At 25.4% G+C, this 23,343-nt stretch overlaps 1 protein-coding gene across 1 annotated transcript in view; it reads right to left on the minus strand.

Annotated features, from left to right (window-relative positions):
* The window catches only part of LOC145847798 (misshapen-like kinase 1), a 56,100-nt gene extending 32,757 nt beyond the window's left edge, over window positions 1–23,343 (minus strand). Inside the window, exons 1-8 of the mRNA XM_082953721.1 lie at window positions 23,234–23,343; window positions 22,171–22,293; window positions 21,185–21,310; window positions 20,334–20,444; window positions 18,027–18,248; window positions 16,405–16,459; window positions 11,310–11,397; window positions 9,807–9,967 (exon numbers count right to left, since the gene is read on the minus strand). Coding sequence (XP_082809847.1) covers window positions 9,807–9,967; window positions 11,310–11,397; window positions 16,405–16,459; window positions 18,027–18,248; window positions 20,334–20,444; window positions 21,185–21,310; window positions 22,171–22,293; window positions 23,234–23,278 — 931 coding nt within the window. The 5' untranslated portion in view covers window positions 23,279–23,343. The remainder of the gene's footprint in view (window positions 1–9,806; window positions 9,968–11,309; window positions 11,398–16,404; window positions 16,460–18,026; window positions 18,249–20,333; window positions 20,445–21,184; window positions 21,311–22,170; window positions 22,294–23,233) is intronic.

Raw genomic sequence — 23,343 nt, forward strand, 5'->3', positions numbered from 1 at the left:
AGTAAATGTTATGATTTTAAGATATGCAAAATTAATGACAATCTCAAGCTAATGCGTTTAATTGCCAAAATTATGAGATTACAGATTGCAATCTTCACTTTTCATATTTTAAACAAACCAACATTCAAATTAAACAAACAGCAAACAGGCTTCTTAAACATTTTAAGAGAAAAAACTAATTCAAATTACCATTAAAAAAGACAGCACGAGCAAGAAATTATTGAAACCACGGATGTTTTTACGACCACAAAACAAACAAAAATTGCAATAAAAACGAAGATAAACACTTTTTAGGTTGTAAAAGTATCAGCTATAAAGTAACACGTCATTAAACTAGAGGTCGTGAAACTTTGCACATAAAAAAGTGATAAAATAAAAAATATTTTTTTTGCAATAATATTGTTTTATCAATAATATATGTTGTTTTAATTAAACGAATTAAACAAAATTATATTTTGTGAAAAGTTATTAATAGACGAAAAAAACAAACTGATAATATATTTTCATACTAATAACACTTCATTATTATAAAAACACATTGAACAAAAACACAAATTGATTTTATTTTAAATGCATTAGTAATAAAAGCATACATCAAATTAGTCTATCGAATTATATGGGAGTTAATTTTGAAAAATGAAAGTTTCATTGAATTTGCATTAAGTTTCTTTCATGCGCTCATAGAAGCTCATATTAAATAAATCAATAAATTTTTCAATGTTTTGAAGTTTATTGCGAAGTCTGAGTTTTGTTGTGAAAATATCGATGCAATTTTATGGATTTGAGCTATATTTGGATGTGAGCTTAGTTTAATAATTTCAATTATTTTAAATGCAATTCGCATACGATTAAAGCTTTGTTTATTTCTTTTTATGAGTTTTTTAATAAATTTAATATCTTAAGTCTTGTAAGATAATTTTTAATTTATATAAATCTAAACTTACTTTTAACTTTCTAGTCATCAATTATATTTAGCTAGATACAACACTTTTGTTTTAATCAAACCAATATGACCTTAGCAAGAAACAAAAATTAATTGCAAGAAAGGCGAAAATTTTAAACAAAACTTAACAATAGTCATAAAGTCATGTCAGTTACAACTTGAACCTTTAAAAGCAATGTAATGGTACTAGAAAAACACTAAAGGGAGACGGAATTTAAAAATAAGTTCATAAAAGTTTTTGTGACAACTTTTGGTATACAAATAATGAAATGTTTATCACTTTCATGCATGAGTATCAAGCTTAATGAACCGTGACGCATTTGAAGACGAGTGACAAAACGGCTTTTATTGTATTTGGAACTGGAATTACATTTGTAATTGCTTTGATGACTATGAGAAAAGTTAACTAACGATGTAGAACTGCATTTGAGCTTGTAATTACTGAGTGACTATTGGACTAATTGCATAAATTTGTTTATAAGGGACACTATAAAATTAAGTTATCAAGATTGTTTGATAGTAATTTTAAATGAATTGAACAGTTAATATCCTGGTTAAGTACACAAAATTTGTAAATTTGTTAATTAAAATGTGTCATTACTTTACAGGTTTTGCTGTAAAACTAGTTTAGAGTAATTAAAATTATCTCTAAAGTATGTAAAATTAAAGGTAAATATATATCAAAATAAGAACAATTGCGTACTAAAAACTAAATAAGTAAATTAAAATCAAAATGTATAATTTAACTGCAATAAAATTTTATTTAAACTAACTACCTTTAACTTAAACATTTTTACTTAAAAACAGCTTGTGTTCAAAACAAAGTAAAAATAAGCATGCAAAAAAAAAACGAAACATAAACAAACTGCGGTAAGTTGATATTTTAACGACAAAATAAATGTCAAGCGAAGTTCGCACTTACAATTATTTATGCTTGTATAAGTCGTTCAATTCATTCAAACTATTTTGCACAAATTTAGTAAACAGGGTGTATACTTTAAACAAAACAGTTTTTAAACAATATTTCACAGTTTTATTGAAACGCATTGAAAATGTTACTTACTTTTACGTTTATTACATTTAATACGATTATTGCTTTAGTAAAAAAATAGCTCTAATTACAGCTAGCCATACATGTGTTTAAGCTTAAAAAAAGCGGAGATAACAGTTTGTCATGGATGGAAGAAATGAATAATTCAGCACAACAACATTGCCGTACATTTGGAAAAGAGATTGTTAATCATCCTATGCTTCAACACGAGTTGAAACTCACTTTGGAAAGATAAATCAAATCTTTCAGCACTTTGCAAGGCAAGTTTAAAAGTTTAAAGCACTCGACAAGAGCAACTTTGTATTTGTAATTATCAGTTTAAGTTTACAAAGCGTTTTGACTGAAACTCTCTATATGTTATCTTGTAAATAGGATTTGAAATTTGATTGCGCTAATTACGAAATCTTATCTTCTTTTGAATCAAAATTGATCCTATTAGGCGGATTTTATGAATTTAAAGTTTGAGTATATTTACAAAGCACGATTAGTATTTGAAGACAAATATAAACTTCGTGGTAAAAAACATGTTCTGCTTTGATAGCTAAAATAAAGGTTCAGGGTTTGTCATATATAGTAAACACTTTCAATAAGAAGTATTTTTGAGGTATCAATTTAAAAGGCTTCATATTATCAGAGTTTTAGCTTCAGAAAAATTTTCTTTGACTTTTTTAATTAAAATAACAACAATTAAAAAACTTTAAAATAAATGCATTTTGTACTTTTATGTATATTTATGCATTATTTTTTTTTATAGTTTTTTATTTATGTTATTTTCCCAAGTGCTAATGTAAACTACGTAAGTGTACAAATATAAAAAATTATACATATCATAATTTAATCACACAACAAGTTAAAATGTACATTTTTACAAAACTAGATTAAGTAATTTTCTTTTATTTATAGCATGGGTATTGCTTCTCGTATCATTTTTTACTAAAATGATTACCGCACAACACAATTGAGAAAATATTTCAAGTTAGCCATCCGAAACTTTAGTGAAAACAAATTCCACACTACAGACCGTTTTCTCATTACTGAATGAGTTTATTCAAATAAAAAACGCGTCATAATATATCTGTATTACGTATTTGAGTGGGTATTAAGTTATCTTTTATACTGTGACACATGATTTTGAAAAGTTTTGGTTTAATTATTCAAAAATATGTATAAACTTTTCTGAGAAACATAATTTTCCAAGAAAACTTTACTTGCATAAAATAATGAACTTTACTTTTAAAATTTATTTCACTGTAGTATTTAAAATTACAACTTTGAAAAACTCTTAAATAAGAGTTTTCAATGAAGTAGATCTTATTTTTAATAAAAACAGCTATTAGTTTTTAGGTTAGTTTTATATCAACTTTATAAATGGTAGATTTCAACAAATTATGAAACTAAACAACTCTTTTTTTAATTAATAATTAATAAATTAAATATAAAAAATAATCTATAACAATGTTGAAAACTAAATGTTTGCTTAAACTGTTAACAAATCAATCACATTATGCTGAAATGCGATTTCACCACTCTGATAACATTTTAAAGGACTTTCACTGTCAGTTGGAGTGTGATAAATTGTTATTTCTGTTGAGTGTTTGCATGCAAGCACTAAAAAGTTACCTTTCAATACATGATTTAAAATTTAAAATTTATAATAAGTACTGGTGTTTGTGAGTGGGATTTATTCAATAAATTATGATGAGCTTTATGGGCTTGTATATAAACTACTTTTGGCTAATGTTTATTAGTTTTAGTAATTAGTAGAAATATTTTTTTGTTCAACTGTTTTGAGCCTTCATAGTGCAGATCTAATGTCAACGACTATAAAAATAACTTAATAAACCTACTGACCGAAAAATAAAACAGAAAAACAAAAACATGCTTGGCAAAAACACGGAAAAGGTTTAAAAAATAAAACTAATTTAAACGTTAAACACGAAAGAACAAACAGATTAAGTTTTAAACGTATCATTAAAACGCATAGGTCAAAGAAATTAAAAGATTAAAATAAAGTAAGGTAAATATAAGCAACTTCAAATATGCTTAAAATTTTATTCATTTCAACTCTAACGTCATTTGAACTATGATTAATAAAATTGATCAAGTGCAATAAACTGTAATTCTTAAATTAACCTTATTAATCTTAACTTACACTACTTAAACTTTTTTTTCACTTACAATATAAAAGTATAACTTATATAAATTTAATATCTTTAATAGCAAACTTTATAGCACTACATAAAATTATTAACGAAATATAAGGTAAACTTTAGTTATTTAGATTTTGATAATAAAAGTTTTAGGAACAAGATATAACACTGAAAAAAAAGTTACAAAACACAGTTTTAATGTTTTTCTTTTTACTTTAATCCTTTAAATATAAAAAACTACATTAATCTTTTGACTAGGATAAAGCTTATTTTAGACAAAACAACTAATCTGATTAATTCATGTAATTTGGCTTTTAGAAAAAAAACGACACAAAAAACATCTAAAACCACGTTTTTTGTTTACTGTCTGGATACGAATTCATAACAAATAAATAGTCAAGTTTTTCTATACTTTTATATTTTACAGAAGCTACAAAATTGCGACACGCTTACGTTTATGATAAATTCAATAATTTTCAACTTTGTGTATCAAACACAGTGCAAACAAAGCCAGTGGTCTCAGACATGCACACCGTGTTTACATGCAAACAACTCAAAATTGAAATATATTTTTTGTTCGGTTTTATAAGTTGTGGTATGAATTGATACAGTAATTGTATTATAAAGCTTTTTTTAATGAAATTTTGATTAAAAACTTAAAAATAAAAATTTTTGTAAAATCAAAAATTGCTTAAAAATTGAAATATATCTACTTTAAAAACAATTTGCACTTAATTTTTGCTTAAATAAGACTAAAACTTTGTTTAAAACATATAGATGTATTTGTTTATATAGCTATAAATATAACGTTTTATTTAACAACTCACCACATCAAAATTAAAATACACTCATTTGTTGAAATTAGTAACTTACGGTAAGTGGTGATACATTATGTTTCAATGAAATGTAAAGCTTTATTTAATTTTTGCGCGAAATGTAAAAAATTTATCATGGTCAAATGTTGCTGGGAAGGGCAATTTAATTTACATTTTTAAACGTTTAAGTTTTTTATATTGGCTCAAAAAAACAAAACACACTTTTAACCACATACGTACCATAAAAACGTTATGTTTGATTAGCTGTAAATGTATTATTTAATTCATTACTGATCAAAAAAACAACAACTCACAAATTTAGTTAAATTCACAATTTGGAAGCATTTACAAGTATTAGCAAACAAGCAGAACAAAAGTCTTAATAAAATTTAACCTCAAAGTTTCTTTTCTTAATCTTAATTTATGGAGTAATAAATCATAATTAGTTTGATTTTTTAACTTCAATTTCATGCCAACAAAGTTTTTCGGGAATCAACAAATTGTTGTAATATTTTAAAATAAACATTAATCACCATTTGAAAAGCATTACTAAAACACATTTAGACACTAGACACTTGAACAAACAACGTATTTTTTCTCAATACTATATTAGAGCGTCATAACTTAAATAGTTTGAACATGGTGTAAAATATTTCTTTAACACAGAAAACTTTCAACAAGGTTATTCCTTTATAACCACTTATTTAAATTGTTAATAACACTATTTGTTTTTTAATACACTAAAAATCTTTACAGATAGCTCTGATCAACTTTAGTACTTTTTATCTTCTCAATAACAAACTGAAAAAAAGCATGTGAAAGTTTAAAACTGTGACCTCATACTACTTTTATGACGTCATAGTAGACAAAGCAATATTTTATTTCCGCTCAAGCAGCAGAAATTAACTTTGTCTTTTGATGGGAAAAACAATATGAGAAAAAACTTGAAATCTATATACGCGTGTACACTAAATTAATTTTTATAAATTTTGCTAAACGTGAGGAAAAAGTTTTTTTTTTTTAAATTACAAAACGACTTTCAAGTTGCATTTAGCTCAACTACAATATTAGTTTTCTGAAAACTTTTAAAGTTAACTTTTTTTTACGAAAAGTTTTCAATACACATTGCCATAAAACATTACAATTTTATATTAAAAGTTAGTCAATATAACGAATTTTTGAACTTGAATAACTTATATAGTATCGAAAATAAACTTAATGAAAAATCTAATTTAAAAAACTGCTAATAACTAAACATAAAAAAATCTCATTTGAAAAGTTTTATAAACTATTAGATTGATTTTTAGTTTTTAAGATAAGAAGTTCATACAAAACTCAATTAAACTTTTTTTTTTCAAATCGTTATTTTAAAATTTGTCAGCTTTTTCTATAACAAAAAACAATTTAACAAATTAGTTTTCGTGAAAAAGTAGACGTAAAAAACCAAAGACAACTTATGTCATGAAATTGTCGATCTCTCTTTGTCAATTTAACTGTTTCATGAAAAGGATGTTAATTTTTGAACATTAAACATTTTTTTACATTACAACACAGAACAAGTCTGCACGCAACAATTAAAAGGAGCAATAAACACAAACTATTAAACGTTAAATCTTAACAAAATAAACTACAACTCCCACTCGGTTCAATCAAACTTTCGAATTGCTTAAACAGCAATTCGTTAAAAACTACCAACAATTGCAACAAAAGATTCGCAACCATCTGTTAGATGCATGCATACAGCAGCTGTCGAAACAGTTTGTTGTTGAACATTGCGCGACTTTCAACTCTTTTGTTCATCTTTTAATATTTGCGTTGTGTGGCTACTTTATGTGAACAAACTTTGAAAGGCACGTTTCCGAACCACCCATGTACAATTTAGCTTTGTTTTTTTTAGTATGTTTTTGTATTTGTAATAGATTTAATAATAAAAGTATATTAATTTTGTTACAAGTTTTTTTTAATACGTGCTTTTTACAACTAAAATTTCTTTACTTTTAATTAAAATACACCAAATTAGACCACCCAAGAAAAATTAATAAATTATTAATCTATTATTCATACAATCTTACCTGTAAAATTACAGAAGAAAAAAACGTATGAGGAAACATTTAAAAAAGATTAATAAATATTTTGGACTCTGTTACTGCAAATTACAAGCTTTAGAAACTATTAAAACATGAAATTCAGATTTATTTTTCTCTTCTTTCAAACGCGTAATTGCTATGTAAGTACGTAATTGACCCAACGGCAAATTTTGTCATAAATTTTTAATTAAAATCCATTCAAAATGCAAAATATTGCAGCTCGTACTCTCTTTACTTTCTAAATAAGACACATAAAATAGAAAACCATAAAGTTTAAGCAATAGTTATTTAACTAAAAAACGAGTTTTATTTAACAAACCCTAATAAACAAATAATAATAAACTTAAGTTTTAACACAAAAACACCACAAAAAAACAATTTTAAGGTTAATTGAACTAATTATTTTTAAATATATTTAATTTAAAAATATATTGCTTAAAACGTGCTGCCACCAATATAAAAACAAAAACAAATCTTCATTAGTGATAGTTGAATTTTAATACTTAAAATTGAATGAACATCAAAAAAGCGGTTTTTATCGTCTGTTTAATAAAAATTAAGTTAACTCATTTTATATTTGTTCGTGATATAGAAGTTTAGTAGTTCAGTTTATAATATTATTAAGGTATATTAAAAATGTGCACGAATAATAAACTAACACCTTTTAGAATTTTTATAAGAAAACTTATATTTAAAACTAAAGTTTGCTAATTCGAATTAAAAAAATGCAATTTTCATAAATTTATTACACTTTTCAGTAAAATCTATATGCAAATAAGTGCAGCGACAATTCAATTAACTTCATGCTTTTGAACGACGTCCAAACATTCAAAGCCGAACAACCGAGCGTCAACTGCCAGCGTGTTAAGTCGTAATTCAATGTGTAAAAGTTTAATAAGTCAACGGTTTTGATGTGCAAATGAACACAAATCCTAGTTGATATTTTAAAAGGATGCGCTTGTTTATTCGTTTGAACAGCTAATCTCATCAAACAAGTTATCTTTTGCAGTCGATACTGGAGTTTCTAATGTGTTTCAACTCTAGATGATAACTACAAGAGTAGCACCAATCAATAAATAAATTAGGTAATGAGTTTTACACACTGTTCTGAAGTTTTAACATTTGGAAAGTTTTTGTTAAACTATTATTTTACAATCAAAAATTATTTTAAATATTTACAAACTTAGCAATTTAACTTTTTTTTTCAATGCTTTATGTATTTCTCATTGTTATTTTCCAGAACTATTATAAATATTATTATATATTTACTATTAAAGTGTCAGTGAAAACTTTCCAAATATTCCAAACATTTACCAGAGATGACCGCATAACTAATTATAAATACCACAATGTTATCTTATCAAGCAACAAACTCAAATACAATGAAGTTTGAATGATGTGTGGAGACGGCTATTTACAAACAATCGATTTAATACTGATAACATATATTCATATATATGAGTGGTTCGGTTGTGTTTTTATAAAATATCATGAGCGTTAACAATACTTCAATTAATGAACGTACTGTTTTCCTAAAAATGAAGCAATTTAATTAGTTTTCAGCATAAACAAAGTGAATTCTTGAAGGCGTAATAGAACAAAGCTGAGTTTAAAAGCAGTAGATCATGTTTTAAAGTGTGTTTGCTTTTAATTGATTTCATACTGATAAACGGTGATGGCTTGATTGTTTGTTGGTTATGTTGTCAAATATGTCAGTTTTTTTATTTTCTGGAGAAAATATTAATTTCTAATGATACTTTAGAATTTTGAGGTAGAATGTTTTGAACTATGTGGTTCATTTGGTACTACACAATAGACAACATTTTTTCAAAAAATATTTCAAATAATTTAAAGATCATTTGTGGAAAATTTACGATGTCAAAACAGACAATTTTTTTTTTATACTTAAAAAAAATTTTTTACCTCAAACACAATTACTATGAAGTAATAAAAATTTAAGTTCTTTAAGTAGATGTTATTCTTATACTACATTTGTTTAGTATACAAACTTTGTACTTTTTTGCATGAGTTCTGTTTGTAGTTAAACAAAGATAAAAACAATTAAAATAGTAGCATAAGTAAAAGTATTTTAATATCTGATACACTGTGTTTCTATTTAATTAACCAAACCTTAAGAAGAACTTTATCTTGACATCTTTTAAATAAAATAAAAAAATTTAATCATGTTTGAACTCAGCTTTATACATGAACTTTAACATAACATATATTTAACTTTAAACATTATCTTCTCTTGCATTAGACAGCATGAATAAAAATATTCACGTCCAAACTCAGATACACAATCTTAAAAAAAAATTCAAATTCCTTTCTTAGCTACAAGCTTTTTTTTTCTTTACATCCTCTTAAACTCGGTTATATACATCAAACTTAATATAAGACAAATTCAAAAAACAGTCTTACAAACACAGTCTAAAAAACACATCAAATCCCAAAAATAAATATATTCCCCATCAAACCTCAAACCTTTTCAAATTTTGTACCATTAAAATACTTCCAAGAAACAGGTTTTTTTTTACTTTTTTAGTCACACCTATTTCCTAATTTACAAAACATTTGTTTCAAATATTTTCAACCACATAAAACATTTAAGTCATCATAAAAACACATCAAATCTCAAACCTTTCCTCCGCTAGGTAAATTTAAGTAATGTTAGAACTCAATACCAAAACAATACTTCAAACCAAGTTAAAACTCGGTTATATACATTTGAAACTTAGTATAAGACATCAATTCGCAAACCTTTCCTCCGCTTGGTCTGGTCGATGTGGTCCTTCAGCTGGATCCTGATCTTCCTCTCCTCCATCTCGCTCAACTGCACGAACGGGTGCTTCAGTAAGGAGTCGGTGGAGGGGCGCGAGTGGAAGTTCTTGATGAGCGACTGGTCGATGAACGAGACGAACCTGCGGGAGGAAGGGTACAAGTTTAAGTATATATAAATTTATTTTAAAGCCCTTCAAGTGGGCTCTGTGGAAAGTGATTGAGTTTACACTTTCAATTTTTCACTAACATTTAACATCTGAACATTTAACATATGAGTAAATTATAATTTTGAACATGGATAATTTTTTCATTACATTTTACGTATACGATTTTACTTGATTTTAGAAAATTCAGTCGGAACAAAAAAAAAAAAAAATTAAAACTCTATAACAAAAAAGCAAAAAAAATAGTCTTTAATTTTTCCGTCACAATTTTCGAAATATATTAAGGAACATTTCCTGAAAGTTTGAGGTAGTTATCTCAAAAAACGTAAGAGAAGATAGATTTTTAGTGAAATAGTCTATTTTTTGCCGTTTTAGTTTGCGCCTCCCATAAGGAACCTATTGTTTCCTCCGACTTTGACCGGCTATATCTCAAAAGTTATTTTGATTTTTTTCAAATTTGTAAAATGCATTTTGTAGCTTAGTAAAAACTATATAAAATAAGATCAAATTTCAAAAAAAAAAGGTGTTTACCCCCTATGTCTTAAGCGTGTCTATTGTGCATTAAAAAAACACATTCTTTACAAATCCGAAATATGTTGATAATAGGTGAACTCAGTTGTTTGGTATATGAGAAATTTTGTAAAACAGAAAAATTGTAACTTTTTTATTTAAAGTTTAAGCAATGAACTTCGTAAACTCAGGTAGTATAATCTTATTTTCATCTTAAAATCATTTTAATCGTATAATTAATTTCTAATCTAAAACAAATGAACAAGTTATACATAATCTATAAATCAACATATAAGAACTACCAATTAAGCATCTTATTAAAAAAACAACTAATAAAATACTGTTGCAAAATTTAAGTTCTTTACCACAAACCAAAAGCAATTAAGAGCACTAAAACTGCAAATTTCGTAAGCAAACGCCGGGTATTAAGCAACTAATTCAGGTAATCGATAACCGCAGAAAGAGCCAATCAAAGTCGCTTTAGTTTTAGTGTTACAACCAAACCACCACAATACGGTGTTCAAACCACCTTAGTTGGGTTTTTAATCAAATTGAGAACATAATTTAACATTCAAACAATGCTGTTTTTCAAGGTACATCTTAATAGAGTTTTTGCCTTTTTTTGGAATTATTTTGAAAATGTTAACTTCTGAGTTTACAAATTAACTATTAACGACTATGTTAGTACGGTTTTTTAACATAAAAATTAACTTTTAACACAAGAGATTTTATAATTTAAAATCCTTCATTTAAATAAATTACAAAAAACTATGTATATAATTATATTTGTAATTATATCAATACTAACTTGTTGCTCCACCGTTTATCTTTGAGCCTGGGAGCGTGGTTCCTCGGAATTAGAAAGAGCGCTCTCATCGGATGCATATTGCATAGTGCTGTTGAAATAATAAATAAATTCAAATAAATTAAAAATTGTATTATGTTTACCGCATATATTTAAAAACATTCTTTCAACAGAGCAGTTGAAATAATAATAAAACTGTATTTTGTCTACTTTGAAAGTTTAAAAATAATCATATAACTTTAAACAGAGTTAATACATATAAACTAGGAGTATAAAAGGGTGCTCTCATGTGGTGCAGGTTGAGATAATATATTGATAGAAATAAAAATAAATAACTGTATTTAGTTAATGTAAAAACTTTAAAAAATCACATAAGTTTATAAAAAGGTTATACATGTAAAGTAGGTAATAAGCTAACAGTGCATGCATTTACACTTGTGAAATAAATAAAGTTAAATACTAACTAAACTATAAAGTAAAATAATTACTGGTATTTTATGATTACTTTTTAGATGTAAATAAAATTATGATGTTAAGCCTTTGAACATTTTCACTAGCGTTCAAAACTATAAGGTAGTACAATTAAGAACACAACTTAAGTATTTTTAGCAACGGAAAACTAATTTTACAAATATAAAATTTATCTACTTTATGCTAAACTTTGCATTAATCTCAGTCTTAAGTGTTATCTTTTGGTATTTTAATTAACATTATAAACTTTTAAACGTTTCCACAAGGTAAGATCAATAAAGATTGTAAAAAAGGTAGTAAAAACCAAAAACTAAAGTTTGATGATAAATTTTTGGTGATGATTTGATCGATACCAGACAAAAAAGTTGAAAAAGTTTAATGTAAATTAACCTGCCTAATGACTGCTTTAATTTTTAGAAAGTAGTTTGAGTAGAAGAAGAAAAAGCATTTGAAAATTTCAGTGAAAAAAAAAAATTAAGTCAACTTTTAACTATGAAAAATTAACTAATTAAAATTATAAAAACTAAAATATATCGTGGTCAAATCCATATATTTAAAAGCATACAGTGAGATATTTAAAATTTTAAGTGCAGTTTTAATTAGTATAAGCTAATAAAAACACATTGAATTCACAATATTGCTATTTGGTCAAAAAAATCATATTAACAGATTTTTAAAGCTTCATACAAAAGCGAATGAAATGTTGAGAATTAATAGGCAAATGTATAAATTATATTTTTAGTTATTTTATAAATTACAAACCCTTTAGCTCATGAAGTTGATTATTACTCAGCTTAAGTTTACTCAGAATAAGTTTGACACATGAAGATGTGTAACAAAAAAAAAACTAAAGTTTTAGTTCAAAATTAATTAATATTATAACTTGAACACATTTAATAAAAAATTTAACAAAAAAAAAACATATTAAAACTGTAATACATTCTAGTGTAATTGTGTTAAAGACTTGTATTTAATGTTAAATGGTAATAAAAATAGCAAACAGCTTATAATGGGTGAGTCATATACCAACAAATAGTATAATTATAAATAGAACTTTGAAAGCAGTAAAACTAACTGTTAGTCATTTGTACATTTTAGTGAGTGTTTAAATACAACTTGTTTTTTTCTTTTGCAATAGAGTGATTAGAATGAACTAAATATGCATTTAATAAGTATTTCTTAAATAAAACCAACTATTTTATTTTGTAATTAAGTTAAATTACATCTAACAAAACCTATAGAATTTTAAAAGAATCATTTAAATACATTTGTATTTTAAACTGTATTGAATTGTTTATTAGTAATAATTAGGTAAAATTCAAATTTAGATGAAACGTTGTTAACACGAAACTGATAAGTACAGCGTACGACGCAACATTATATTAGTCATACCTTAAGTAGCAGCACAAAAGGGCTCGGCGAAAAATTGCGCTGTAAACTTTTTTGCTCTACAAATTTCTAATCACACCAAATCCGGTTCAATCAATTTTCAGCAAAAAAACAAAAATTACTCATAAAAGATATCGTCTCGCATCGTTTAAAACATTAACAACTTTACGAGATACAAAATAATAACAACTTTACAGGATATAAAACATTAACAAATATACAAGGTGTAAAATATTAACAACTTTACAGCATATATTAACAATTTTAAAAGAAAATATTATAACATGCCGTCAACGTAATAAATGTTGTAAATTTTACGGCACATACAGAAAGTCTGGCGGACGAGAGTTTAAGGCCTTTATAAAACATTAAACCTTTCTTTAAACACCCGCATAAAAAACTTATTACTTAATTAATAACAAGACCGAAGCGACCATCTGCAAGCCACACACACATTCGCATTTTCGAGCACCCAAAAACACTCAAATTAAAAAACAAAAAGTTGTTAAAATAAACAACTAGTCATAAACACAAACCAAAGAAAATACAAATATTAATGCTCATAACAATTAAAATGTCCAGCAATTAGTCATGTATCAAATAAGTAACAGGGTGCGCTCTGACTAGCATGCGAAATATTTCCCTCCTACTTATTGTGACGTAACAGCTTACATTTTACTTATTGTGACGTAATAGTAATACAGGTGCGGGCAATTAAACTCATGATAGCCACTTTCGCAAAGGTGGACAAATTTGACAAAAGTTGTCATGTCGGTTGGAAGATTACCATTCCACGAAAAATTATTGCTAAATTATATTTTAATTTTTTGTCATTTGTGCTAATCTACCAAATGCAACCTTGAAAACTTTACTTTAAAAGTATCATAAAGTTTAAATTTACAACCTGAATCTAATTGATTTTAACTTTGAAGTAATTTTGAACAAAGTGTTTGAAAACTAAATAACTTTGGCATTACTATAAATAGTTTTCTTTTTGTTTTTTGCTTTCAATATTTGAATTACCGCTAAATAAAAAGTAGTTTAAACATAAATATTAATATAACTTCATATTAACAGTTGTAATGATATAAGAGCTCTAGTTTGTGGTGAGAATGTTTTAAAGTTTACTAAATGAATGATTAAAAACCGATAAAAAACTAAAATAATATGATTGTTGAAGTTTAAAATGCTTCATTTAAGTTGTTTAGTGAAATATTTGAAAATAATTAGATTACAACGCATGTCAGTTTATACGTTGGTAGGTGGTCTCTGTTTGTTTTTAAATATTACTATTTATTTTCAAAGTTAAAAATAAAACATTACAGGCAATAAACTATAGACACTCTTTGATAAAAGATCCTTAAAGTTTCTTTTGGTTTATTTATTCTTATAAGTATTGCATGCATGTTTTCCATCATGTATTTAGTTTAAAACTTATTAAATGAGATACTGTATTTTTATGTACCATCTACAACTTTTATCTTAAAATACAAACAGTGTGAGACTGCGTTTATTTAAGTTTTGCAGAAACATTTATGTTTTAAAGAATATATTACACGAAAACAATAGTTCAGTAAAACAATAAATGTACGAAAACTATAAATCTCAATTAAGTTAGCACGCTAGCAAATTTGTTCTAGACTTTAGTGACAGAAACAAATACTGTTAACTTTTATATCAAGGACGTTACTTTATATACCCAAACTGTTTTTATAAATGATTGAAAATACAAAAAAAGTTTTAAATTGACAGTAAATTTAGTCTTTATTTGTTATTAATTGATTTCAGCCTAACAAGGTTAGTGGGTAATTGCAACATGTATTTAAAGTTTTGTAAACTATTTAAAAAGGATTAGATGTAGTAAATCTTAATATAATTAATAACTAAACAAACTTATTTTGAGTATTAAAATAAACAAGTACACATTTTACAAGGTCAATATGTTATAATGCAATAGTTATAAACTAGTACATCTTTTACAAATTTTTTTTTAGATTAAAAGTTTTATTGTTTTGTGAGTTTATTTAACTTTTTTAGATATAATCTATATGTATATATTTTTGTTTATTTATTTAACTATATAAAGAGCAATAGTTAAGACAGCTGTTTCGTACATGAACTATAAAACTTCATGTACTCCTCAGTAAACTAAATTTTATTACAGTAGTAAACATAAATTTAGAACTTAAATTTTAAATAATAATTATGACGTAGCAATAGTACAGTTTTACATTTACGTAGCAATAGTACAGTTTTAGTTTTACATTTAGCTGAACTTGAAAAATAAGCTGTACTTGTTAATTTATGCTTTTTGGAAAGTTTGGAAAAGGTTATATTAGAAAAATGTTTTAAACTACTCGAGGAGTACATGAAGTTTTATATTTAATGTGCGGAACAGCTGTCTTAACTATTGTTTTTACATAGTTAAATAAATATTTAGCTTCAATTTAATTTTTCGAGCATTATTGACCAGAACTTTTTATAAAATCTTTAATATATATATAAATATAACAAATTAAAATTTAATACTATTTTAAGTTTGAAGCAGGTGCTCAAACACACAAAACACGAGATCAAACAGTTTATATATAAATGTACTTTTGTGTTAACATGTGATAATTAAAAAGTTTTTCGTTGATCAATACTTTTTTTCTTAAGATTTTAGATTTTAAGTTGTAAACAAACCAACTTTCTGAACTAATTAACGTAATCTTTAGAGCGTGATTTGAATTTTAATACAGTTTCAACGTGCTTAAATGCCATGTATACATTATTTAGTTGGAATTGTGTGGAAAAACAACTGGCGTTATGCCAAACGCGTTATTGAAATTATTCCTCGCATATCCTGGAACTGAATAAAAAGTGAGAAATCCGAAAATAACCCATCGATTTTTCTGAACGCGACAGACTTATTCAATAATTAATAAAAATTCGGTTTCGATTATGAAATTATTTCTGTCAATAAATTTTTATTTTAAATTATTTAATCCTTTTTTAGTACTTCGGAATTCGCTTTGTTAACAAAAAATTACAATAGTTGATTAGTTTTATATTAAGATATTTAATAAAATTAAGTATTTTTTGTAAAAAGTTCAAGTAGCTTTTATACTTAATATAGTTTTATTTTTACTACAATAAACATATTTAAAAAGCTTAAATACGTTGTTTACAGAAAATAAGGTAATAACTATAAAAAAAGTCATAAAAAAATAATACAATATAATTAAAATAAACTAACGAGGGCTGCCTTCTGCCATTTCAATTGCTGTTATTCCCAACGACCAAATATCACTCTGTGTAAATATTAATTCAATATAACTTTTTGGTATGCTGTTCAAAATATGTTTCAAGTATTATTGTACCAAAGCTATGCAAGCTTACAACAACATTATTTTCTATTCAAAAATTGACAGCTTAACGTTGTTTGTTATAATTACAAAATAGGTGACTTAAATTATAAAGTTTTAATAATTAATGGTTGAATTTCACTGTTGTATTTGCTAACATAGTCCTATAAGCTGTAATAATTAAAATTATGACATTTACCAGTTTTTTTTTTGTTTGAAATTAAGAACATTTATAAAACTTTAAATATAAAAGATGCACAACAAAATTCAGTTAATTGTAAAAGAAAGCTAGCTTATATCAGGTTTTTTACATAAAAATTCCCTTAAAATACTTCAAACACCAAGATTTATACAACTTGAGGCTTTGTTTACAAACAACAAACGTTTATACTTTATTAAAATTAATAAAAAAACTTAATTGAAAAGTAATAGATAATTACAGTTTGAAAATATGTTTTTACAGTTATGTTATACTTAAGAGTAATATTATAGTTTTTCCTTAAAAACTTATATCAAAAACGTTAATATAATAGTAAGCCACAATTATTTCAACAGAAAACTCAAATATTTACTCTGTATGCAGTATATTATTCATTCCAAGCTATTTCCTGTTTTATTCAGTACAATGTTTATTTTTAATGTTTGCTTTTTATGATAATTCACCTTAATGGAACGAATTAACACAATGCAAATAGAAAATAGGCTGTTAAATTCTTCGAACCAGTTTGAGATACATAATAAAAGTTACATAAAGTTGGTAAACATTTTTTAAAGAGAAAAATATCTTCCAAGAATTATTTAAAAGATAAAAATGTTGAAAATAAGCTTTGGTCAATCAAAATAAACTAGTGTTACCAATAGCTAGTTGATAAAAAGTATTAACAATATGAAAATATAAATTACTTTTATTCGAACGTGTTTAATTTTTTTAAAGTAAAAAATACGAATTTTAAATTATTTATTACTTAAGTAAACAATTTTAACTGAGTGCAATTTAATGTACTTTTAATGCTGAACTAATCAAAATACTATTCTGAGCTAAAAAGTTAAATTACGAAGTAACTATAATAGAAAGTGACTGTTGAGATACCTACTAAATTATAGTAAAAGATACAAAAAAAGTTTAAAATAAAATAAAATAACATTATTTAATAAAAAAATCTTTACTTACTAAATAACAACTATTTATTTGAATTAAGTTTATGTACATATAATTTTTATTCTAAAAACTTTTGGAAGTGAGTATAAATATGACTTATTATTAAAAACAAACTAATTAATACTAGTTTCAATATTATATTGGAAAAGTAACTTAAAATTATAACTCAGTTAAATATGTTTTTAATGATCATTCAAGCATTTACCACCTTTCATACATAAAGGAAGAAGCTTTAAAAGTAAGATATGGAAAACTCCTTTATATCTAAAAACTTCTTTTTTTTTTTTGAAATTATCCATACAACAAATTAAGCTGTTTAAAAACCAAAAGCACAGAAACAGCATAAAAACGGACCCTGGCGTCGTACTTGGAGTGGGGGTTCCCCTCGCACGCGATCACCTCCGGGGCCATCCAGTATGGGGTGCCGATGAACGTGTTCCGCTTCCCTATGGTCTTGTCCAGCTGGGCGCTCACCCCAAAGTCCACCAGCTTCACCTCGGCGTTCTCCGTCAGCAAGACGTTCTGGCCCTTGATGTCGCGGTGGATGACGTGGTGGCGGTGCAGTTGCTGCAATCCCTGTTGGTTGATTGGATGATTTGTAAAACTGGGGTTATTTTATTGGTTGATATTTATTGGTTTGTGATTTTATTGGTTAGTTTGTTTTTAATTGTTTTCTTTTTTTAACTGTTTTAATTTATTACAAAACTTAAGATCGATTTGCGAATACCCGTATATGAATACCTTTTGTATGCAACTACTGTGATCCCTGTAGTTAGATTGGTTGAGTTATAAAATTGTGACTATTCGGTTGGTTTGTTTGTTACGTAATTTTTAATTAATGTATTTTTTCTATATAACTACTTTTTTATAAATTATATAAGTTTAAGTTGATTTTTACTGTTAAATAGTACAAAAACTCAAACCTTATTTACTATATTTTTTGTTTTTAACTTTTATAAACCATATAAGCAAAGGTTGGTTTTCAAGACATTCATTGTTTTTGTAGGATGTTCGCTGAAGCATTCGGTAAAGATTTTTTATTTGAAAATTTGCCGTTTTATCGCGATTTGATTGGTTGGTTTGTTTGTTTGTTTTGTTATTTATTTATTTTTAATAAACGCAGAACTTTAAAAACTAAAGATAAAATAGTTTTAACTTGACTTTTTTTAATTTGTAGTTAATTGGTGTGTCATAATTGGTTCAATTGCTGCAATTCTAATATAAATTCTTCAATAATTCGTTGGTTTGTTTGTTTATATATGCTTATTCTTCTCCGTATCATTTTAATTTACTTTATAAATTAAGGTTGGTTTACGAAACATATATGTGTATATCTATTGTATTTACTAATTTCTATACATTGTAAGTTTTTTACTATATAAATTAGGGTTGATCTATGAGACCTTATTATTTATATTTGCAGAAGTATTTAGTGATGCTGTAATGAGGTTTTTATTTTATGCTTAACTTGAATTGTACTCTTTTATGCTATAATTAATGTTGATTAACTAATTTTACTTAATCTCAATAAAAAAATTAGTTATAAAAGATTAAAACAGCTGTTTGGAATCTTTATTCTGTTTAATTTAATTGGTTAGCATCAAGCTTTTATTTATGAACTACATGATTTTTTGGGTTGAAAGCTTCATAAAAACATAACTTCTGCATTCTAAAAGGACAAGTTGTATTTAGATATTGATCACAACTTAAAATAGTTAGTCAAGTAAAGGTTTAAACAAGTAGTTGCTATTTGTGCATTTCTGTAATTACAAAAATTAAATGGTAATGCTTGACTTGATTAAAAAGTAAATAAATCTCAAGTAATATTTTTGCTACTTTTGCTTTTGATATTTTTAAGTATCAAGTAGTTGTCAAAATATTTAGAAATGTAATAAATATAAACACCATACAAATAAAACTAACCGATAAAAAAATAAAATTAATACCTACTACATTTCAACACTAACTACAAAAAGTCAAAACTTATTATAATGATTAAAATGTTATACTTGTTAGTTTTAAAGTTTATTTCATTCTTGAAGCACATATTTTAATGCCTCAGTCGCAAGCTCAATCAGCAGTACAACACTGTTTAACGTCAATGCTCAAAATTTAGCTGACTCAGCGCTTCGGAAGAAAAGCAATGTGATAAACTTGTTTTGAGATGATTTGAGATTTGACAGTTTAGGTGGGCTGATATTAATTGCTTAATGCTAAATGTTTTAATTTATTTTTAATAGAACAAATTTAAAATAAATTTAAAACTGTTTTTATAATCATTTTTCCTAATAACAAAATTAAAATACAATCATGTATTTCGTTATACAAATTTATACAATTTTGTTTTCAAATAGACTAAAGCTAATTAGCTAATTATAAAGCTAGCTTTAAAAAACTAGCAGCTCTTTAAATTTTTCAGTCGCACCCTTTTTAGTAGTTTTTAGTAAAAAGCATTAACTTTAATAACTAACAAACTTCAAAAAATCAACCAAAAAGTAAACAATTTTCAATTGATTTGACCATCTATAAAAATATAATACCCAAATTATCAACTTATAAGTTTTTTTAGATAAAAAGATACATAGTCTGATACATTTAAAACCAAAACCTTTATGGAATGTAAACAAATATGCACACTTACAGCACACAAAACACCCATACCTTTAATATTTCCCTGCAAATGTAGGCGATCCACTCTTCGGGTAGGGAAGTTCCCTTCTTTGCCTTGACGAGGTCTGTCACCGAGCCGGCACCGCAGTACTCCATCACAAGCTGTGGTAGAAAAAATGTATTTACAAAAGCTTATTTATTTTGAAAGAAAACAAAGTGGTGTACTGAAGTTTATATGAATACTTTTGTAGACCAATAAAAACAAGTAGAAATATATTTGTAAGATAAATTATGTTATAAAATTACTTTAATTAAGCCTTCAAATTAACTAATTAATTGAAATTGTGGCTAAACCGGCACAAAAGTATTCCATCACAAGCTGTTGAAGAAAACACATATTGTGTTGAAGTTTATGTAACATGTTAAGAAAACATTTTGAAGTTTATGACTATTTATCTAGGAAACTGAAAACGAGTTGAATTAAAATTGAAGGCTGAAGTTTTATTTGCAAAAAAAATGATCAATAGAGTAGTTTACATTTCACAGTTTTAGAAAATCACATTTATATATAGAAATAAAAGCTAGGTTAGAAGATTTTAATTTTAATTTAGAACTTAATCAAAAAAGTGCAAACATTATATCTTTAGATCTTAAGTCCGTTTAAGCTTAAAAAACTAAAATAAGTTTAGTATACATTTCAATGTCGTTAGACTGTTCAAAAATAACTAGGTCCATTTTTTAAATACATTAACTTATGAATTTAAGCATAACTAAAAACATGTTGAAAAATAAATAAAAGTCAAAAACTATAAAAATTTAGCATGTATTTCAATGCTGTTAGAGTATTCCAAAATACATAGGTGCTTTTTTCAAACACGTTGAAAGTAAATATAAAAACCAACCCATAGCTGGTCATCAGTGCCGGCTTGTGTTTTGTGAATGAACGCGCCGTAGTAAGTGGCAATGTTAACGTGCTCACTGTACTTTCGTAGCATGTTTATTTCCAATTTGATCTCCTCTTCATCTTCCTGTTTACAAATAAAGTGATCAGATTTGACTTCTTTAACTTAAAACTAAAAAATAATAAGTTAATAAGTGAATATAATATTTAAACTCAAGTAAATTGTTTTAAAATTTTGTCAATATTGCTTATTGACTTCAAATAATAAATTTTAAATTCAGGGACATAAAAGTTTATCAAAGTCAATTTTTTTAAGTAAAAAAAAACAGGTTAGTACTATACTAGTTTTCAATAACAGTACTAAACACAACTTCTAAAAATTAAGTTTAAATTTTACCTTATATAAGTAAACATTTTAGGCTAACTTCAAAACAAAACGTTATCTTGAAAAATAACATTACTATTTTGATTATAATTATTTCATACAATTTTAAAAATTCTTGCATAAATTATAGCTTTTACAAGCTTTAAAGTCTAATAATTTTATGTTTTTTTTCAGAAGAGTTTTATGGTGAAAAATTTAAAAATTAATTAAAAAATAAATTCTTAAATTTAATTTCAATGTAAAATAAAATTAAATACCTCTAGTACAGTTTTATTTATTTTTATTTAAATTACTTATATTAGATTAGTTTGTATTTAACAAACATAAAACTAAAACATTATGACTTTGAAAATTAAAGATTTTAAGTATCAGGTACATTTTTTAAAAAAGCTTTAGTTTTAAGTTTTTAAGTCAAAGTAGTTTCCGCTGAATTTTAGTGTTTAATTTAATCTAAATTTTATGTTTATATAAAAACTTTTAGAATCAATTTCATTTTAAAACTTCACAGCTAAGTGAAATAATCCTTTTTTAGGTTTCAAGAAAAACATACTTTAGTATACTTTAAATTTAGGCTTACAATATGAATTTTAATTTTTACTTACTTCAGTGACATCCATAACTTTAATGGCAGCCAGTTCACCGGTCTTCATGTGCCGACCTTTGAACACCTGCCCGTATGTGCCATTTCCAACCAGTTCCACAAGCTCAAATATGCCCGTTGGACTCTGAAATAAATTGTGTTTGTCGTATAAAGTTTTATGCGTTTTAATCACTATAGTATTAATAATATGATATAAATTGTTACATACTAAAAAGTATTAAAAAATTGTAGCTACATGACATACAGTATTTTTTATACAACTAGTTGATTTACAAAACACTCTTAAATATACCATTGTAAAAATAGAAAAACAAAAATATAGTTATTTAATACATATGCTGTAAATTAAATTGTAAAATCTAATGAATTGACCAAACTCTTAACTTAAGACTTTATAAAATAATATTTTACAATCAGTATTCTGATTTTATTCAAAATTTTGAAAAACTTGGGTTTATAAATGTTGTATCTTTTCCATAAAAAATTAAAAATGGTTAATAGAAAATATTATTTTAAATTTACTGTTAAAAAAAACTAAACTAAACAAAAAAACAACTAATCTTGTATATACTTTTGATGTGATTAATATCATGTAATTTTATCTTATAAATAGTATGGGCAAAAGTTAAAAATTAATGTAGAAGTATTTAAAGAAAATTGAAGATTAGTTGCCTCATGAAATATAGTATTTTGTTCAGAATTTGAAAATCTAAATGTTAAATGTAAATAGTAAAAACTAATTTTATTCTGTGTCATATAAAGTTATGGAAAACTTTTATAAATAGGTACTAAAATTATTTTAAAACTTTATTTTAAGTCAAAAGAATACAGTAAAAAACATCTATTTTCCAATATAGGAGTAAAAAATGTTGTACAAAAAAATGGTTAACTTAAAGTTTAAAAAAATTATAATTTTATGAAAATGAAATAAACAACAACTAATTACTGAGTAGTTAATATATAGACAAATATATTATGTGAGTGTTTATGCTATTAATAATTTTAACTTTTAGTTACAAAAACTTAAGCAGTAACTTAAAAAATAACTATCAAACTAATTTTACCTGGAGTTCTGAAAGTTCAATTTCTCCAAGTTTTTTATATGACATATTTGTTTTCCCAATTTTTCACTGTTTTCATCACAATATAAACTCTTTGTATTATTTAATTCTCT

This window comes from Thalia democratica, chromosome 1 (assembly GCF_965202585.1).
Source record: "Thalia democratica chromosome 1, ktThaDemo2.hap1.1, whole genome shotgun sequence".
Taxonomy (NCBI): domain Eukaryota; kingdom Metazoa; phylum Chordata; class Thaliacea; order Salpida; family Salpidae; genus Thalia; species Thalia democratica.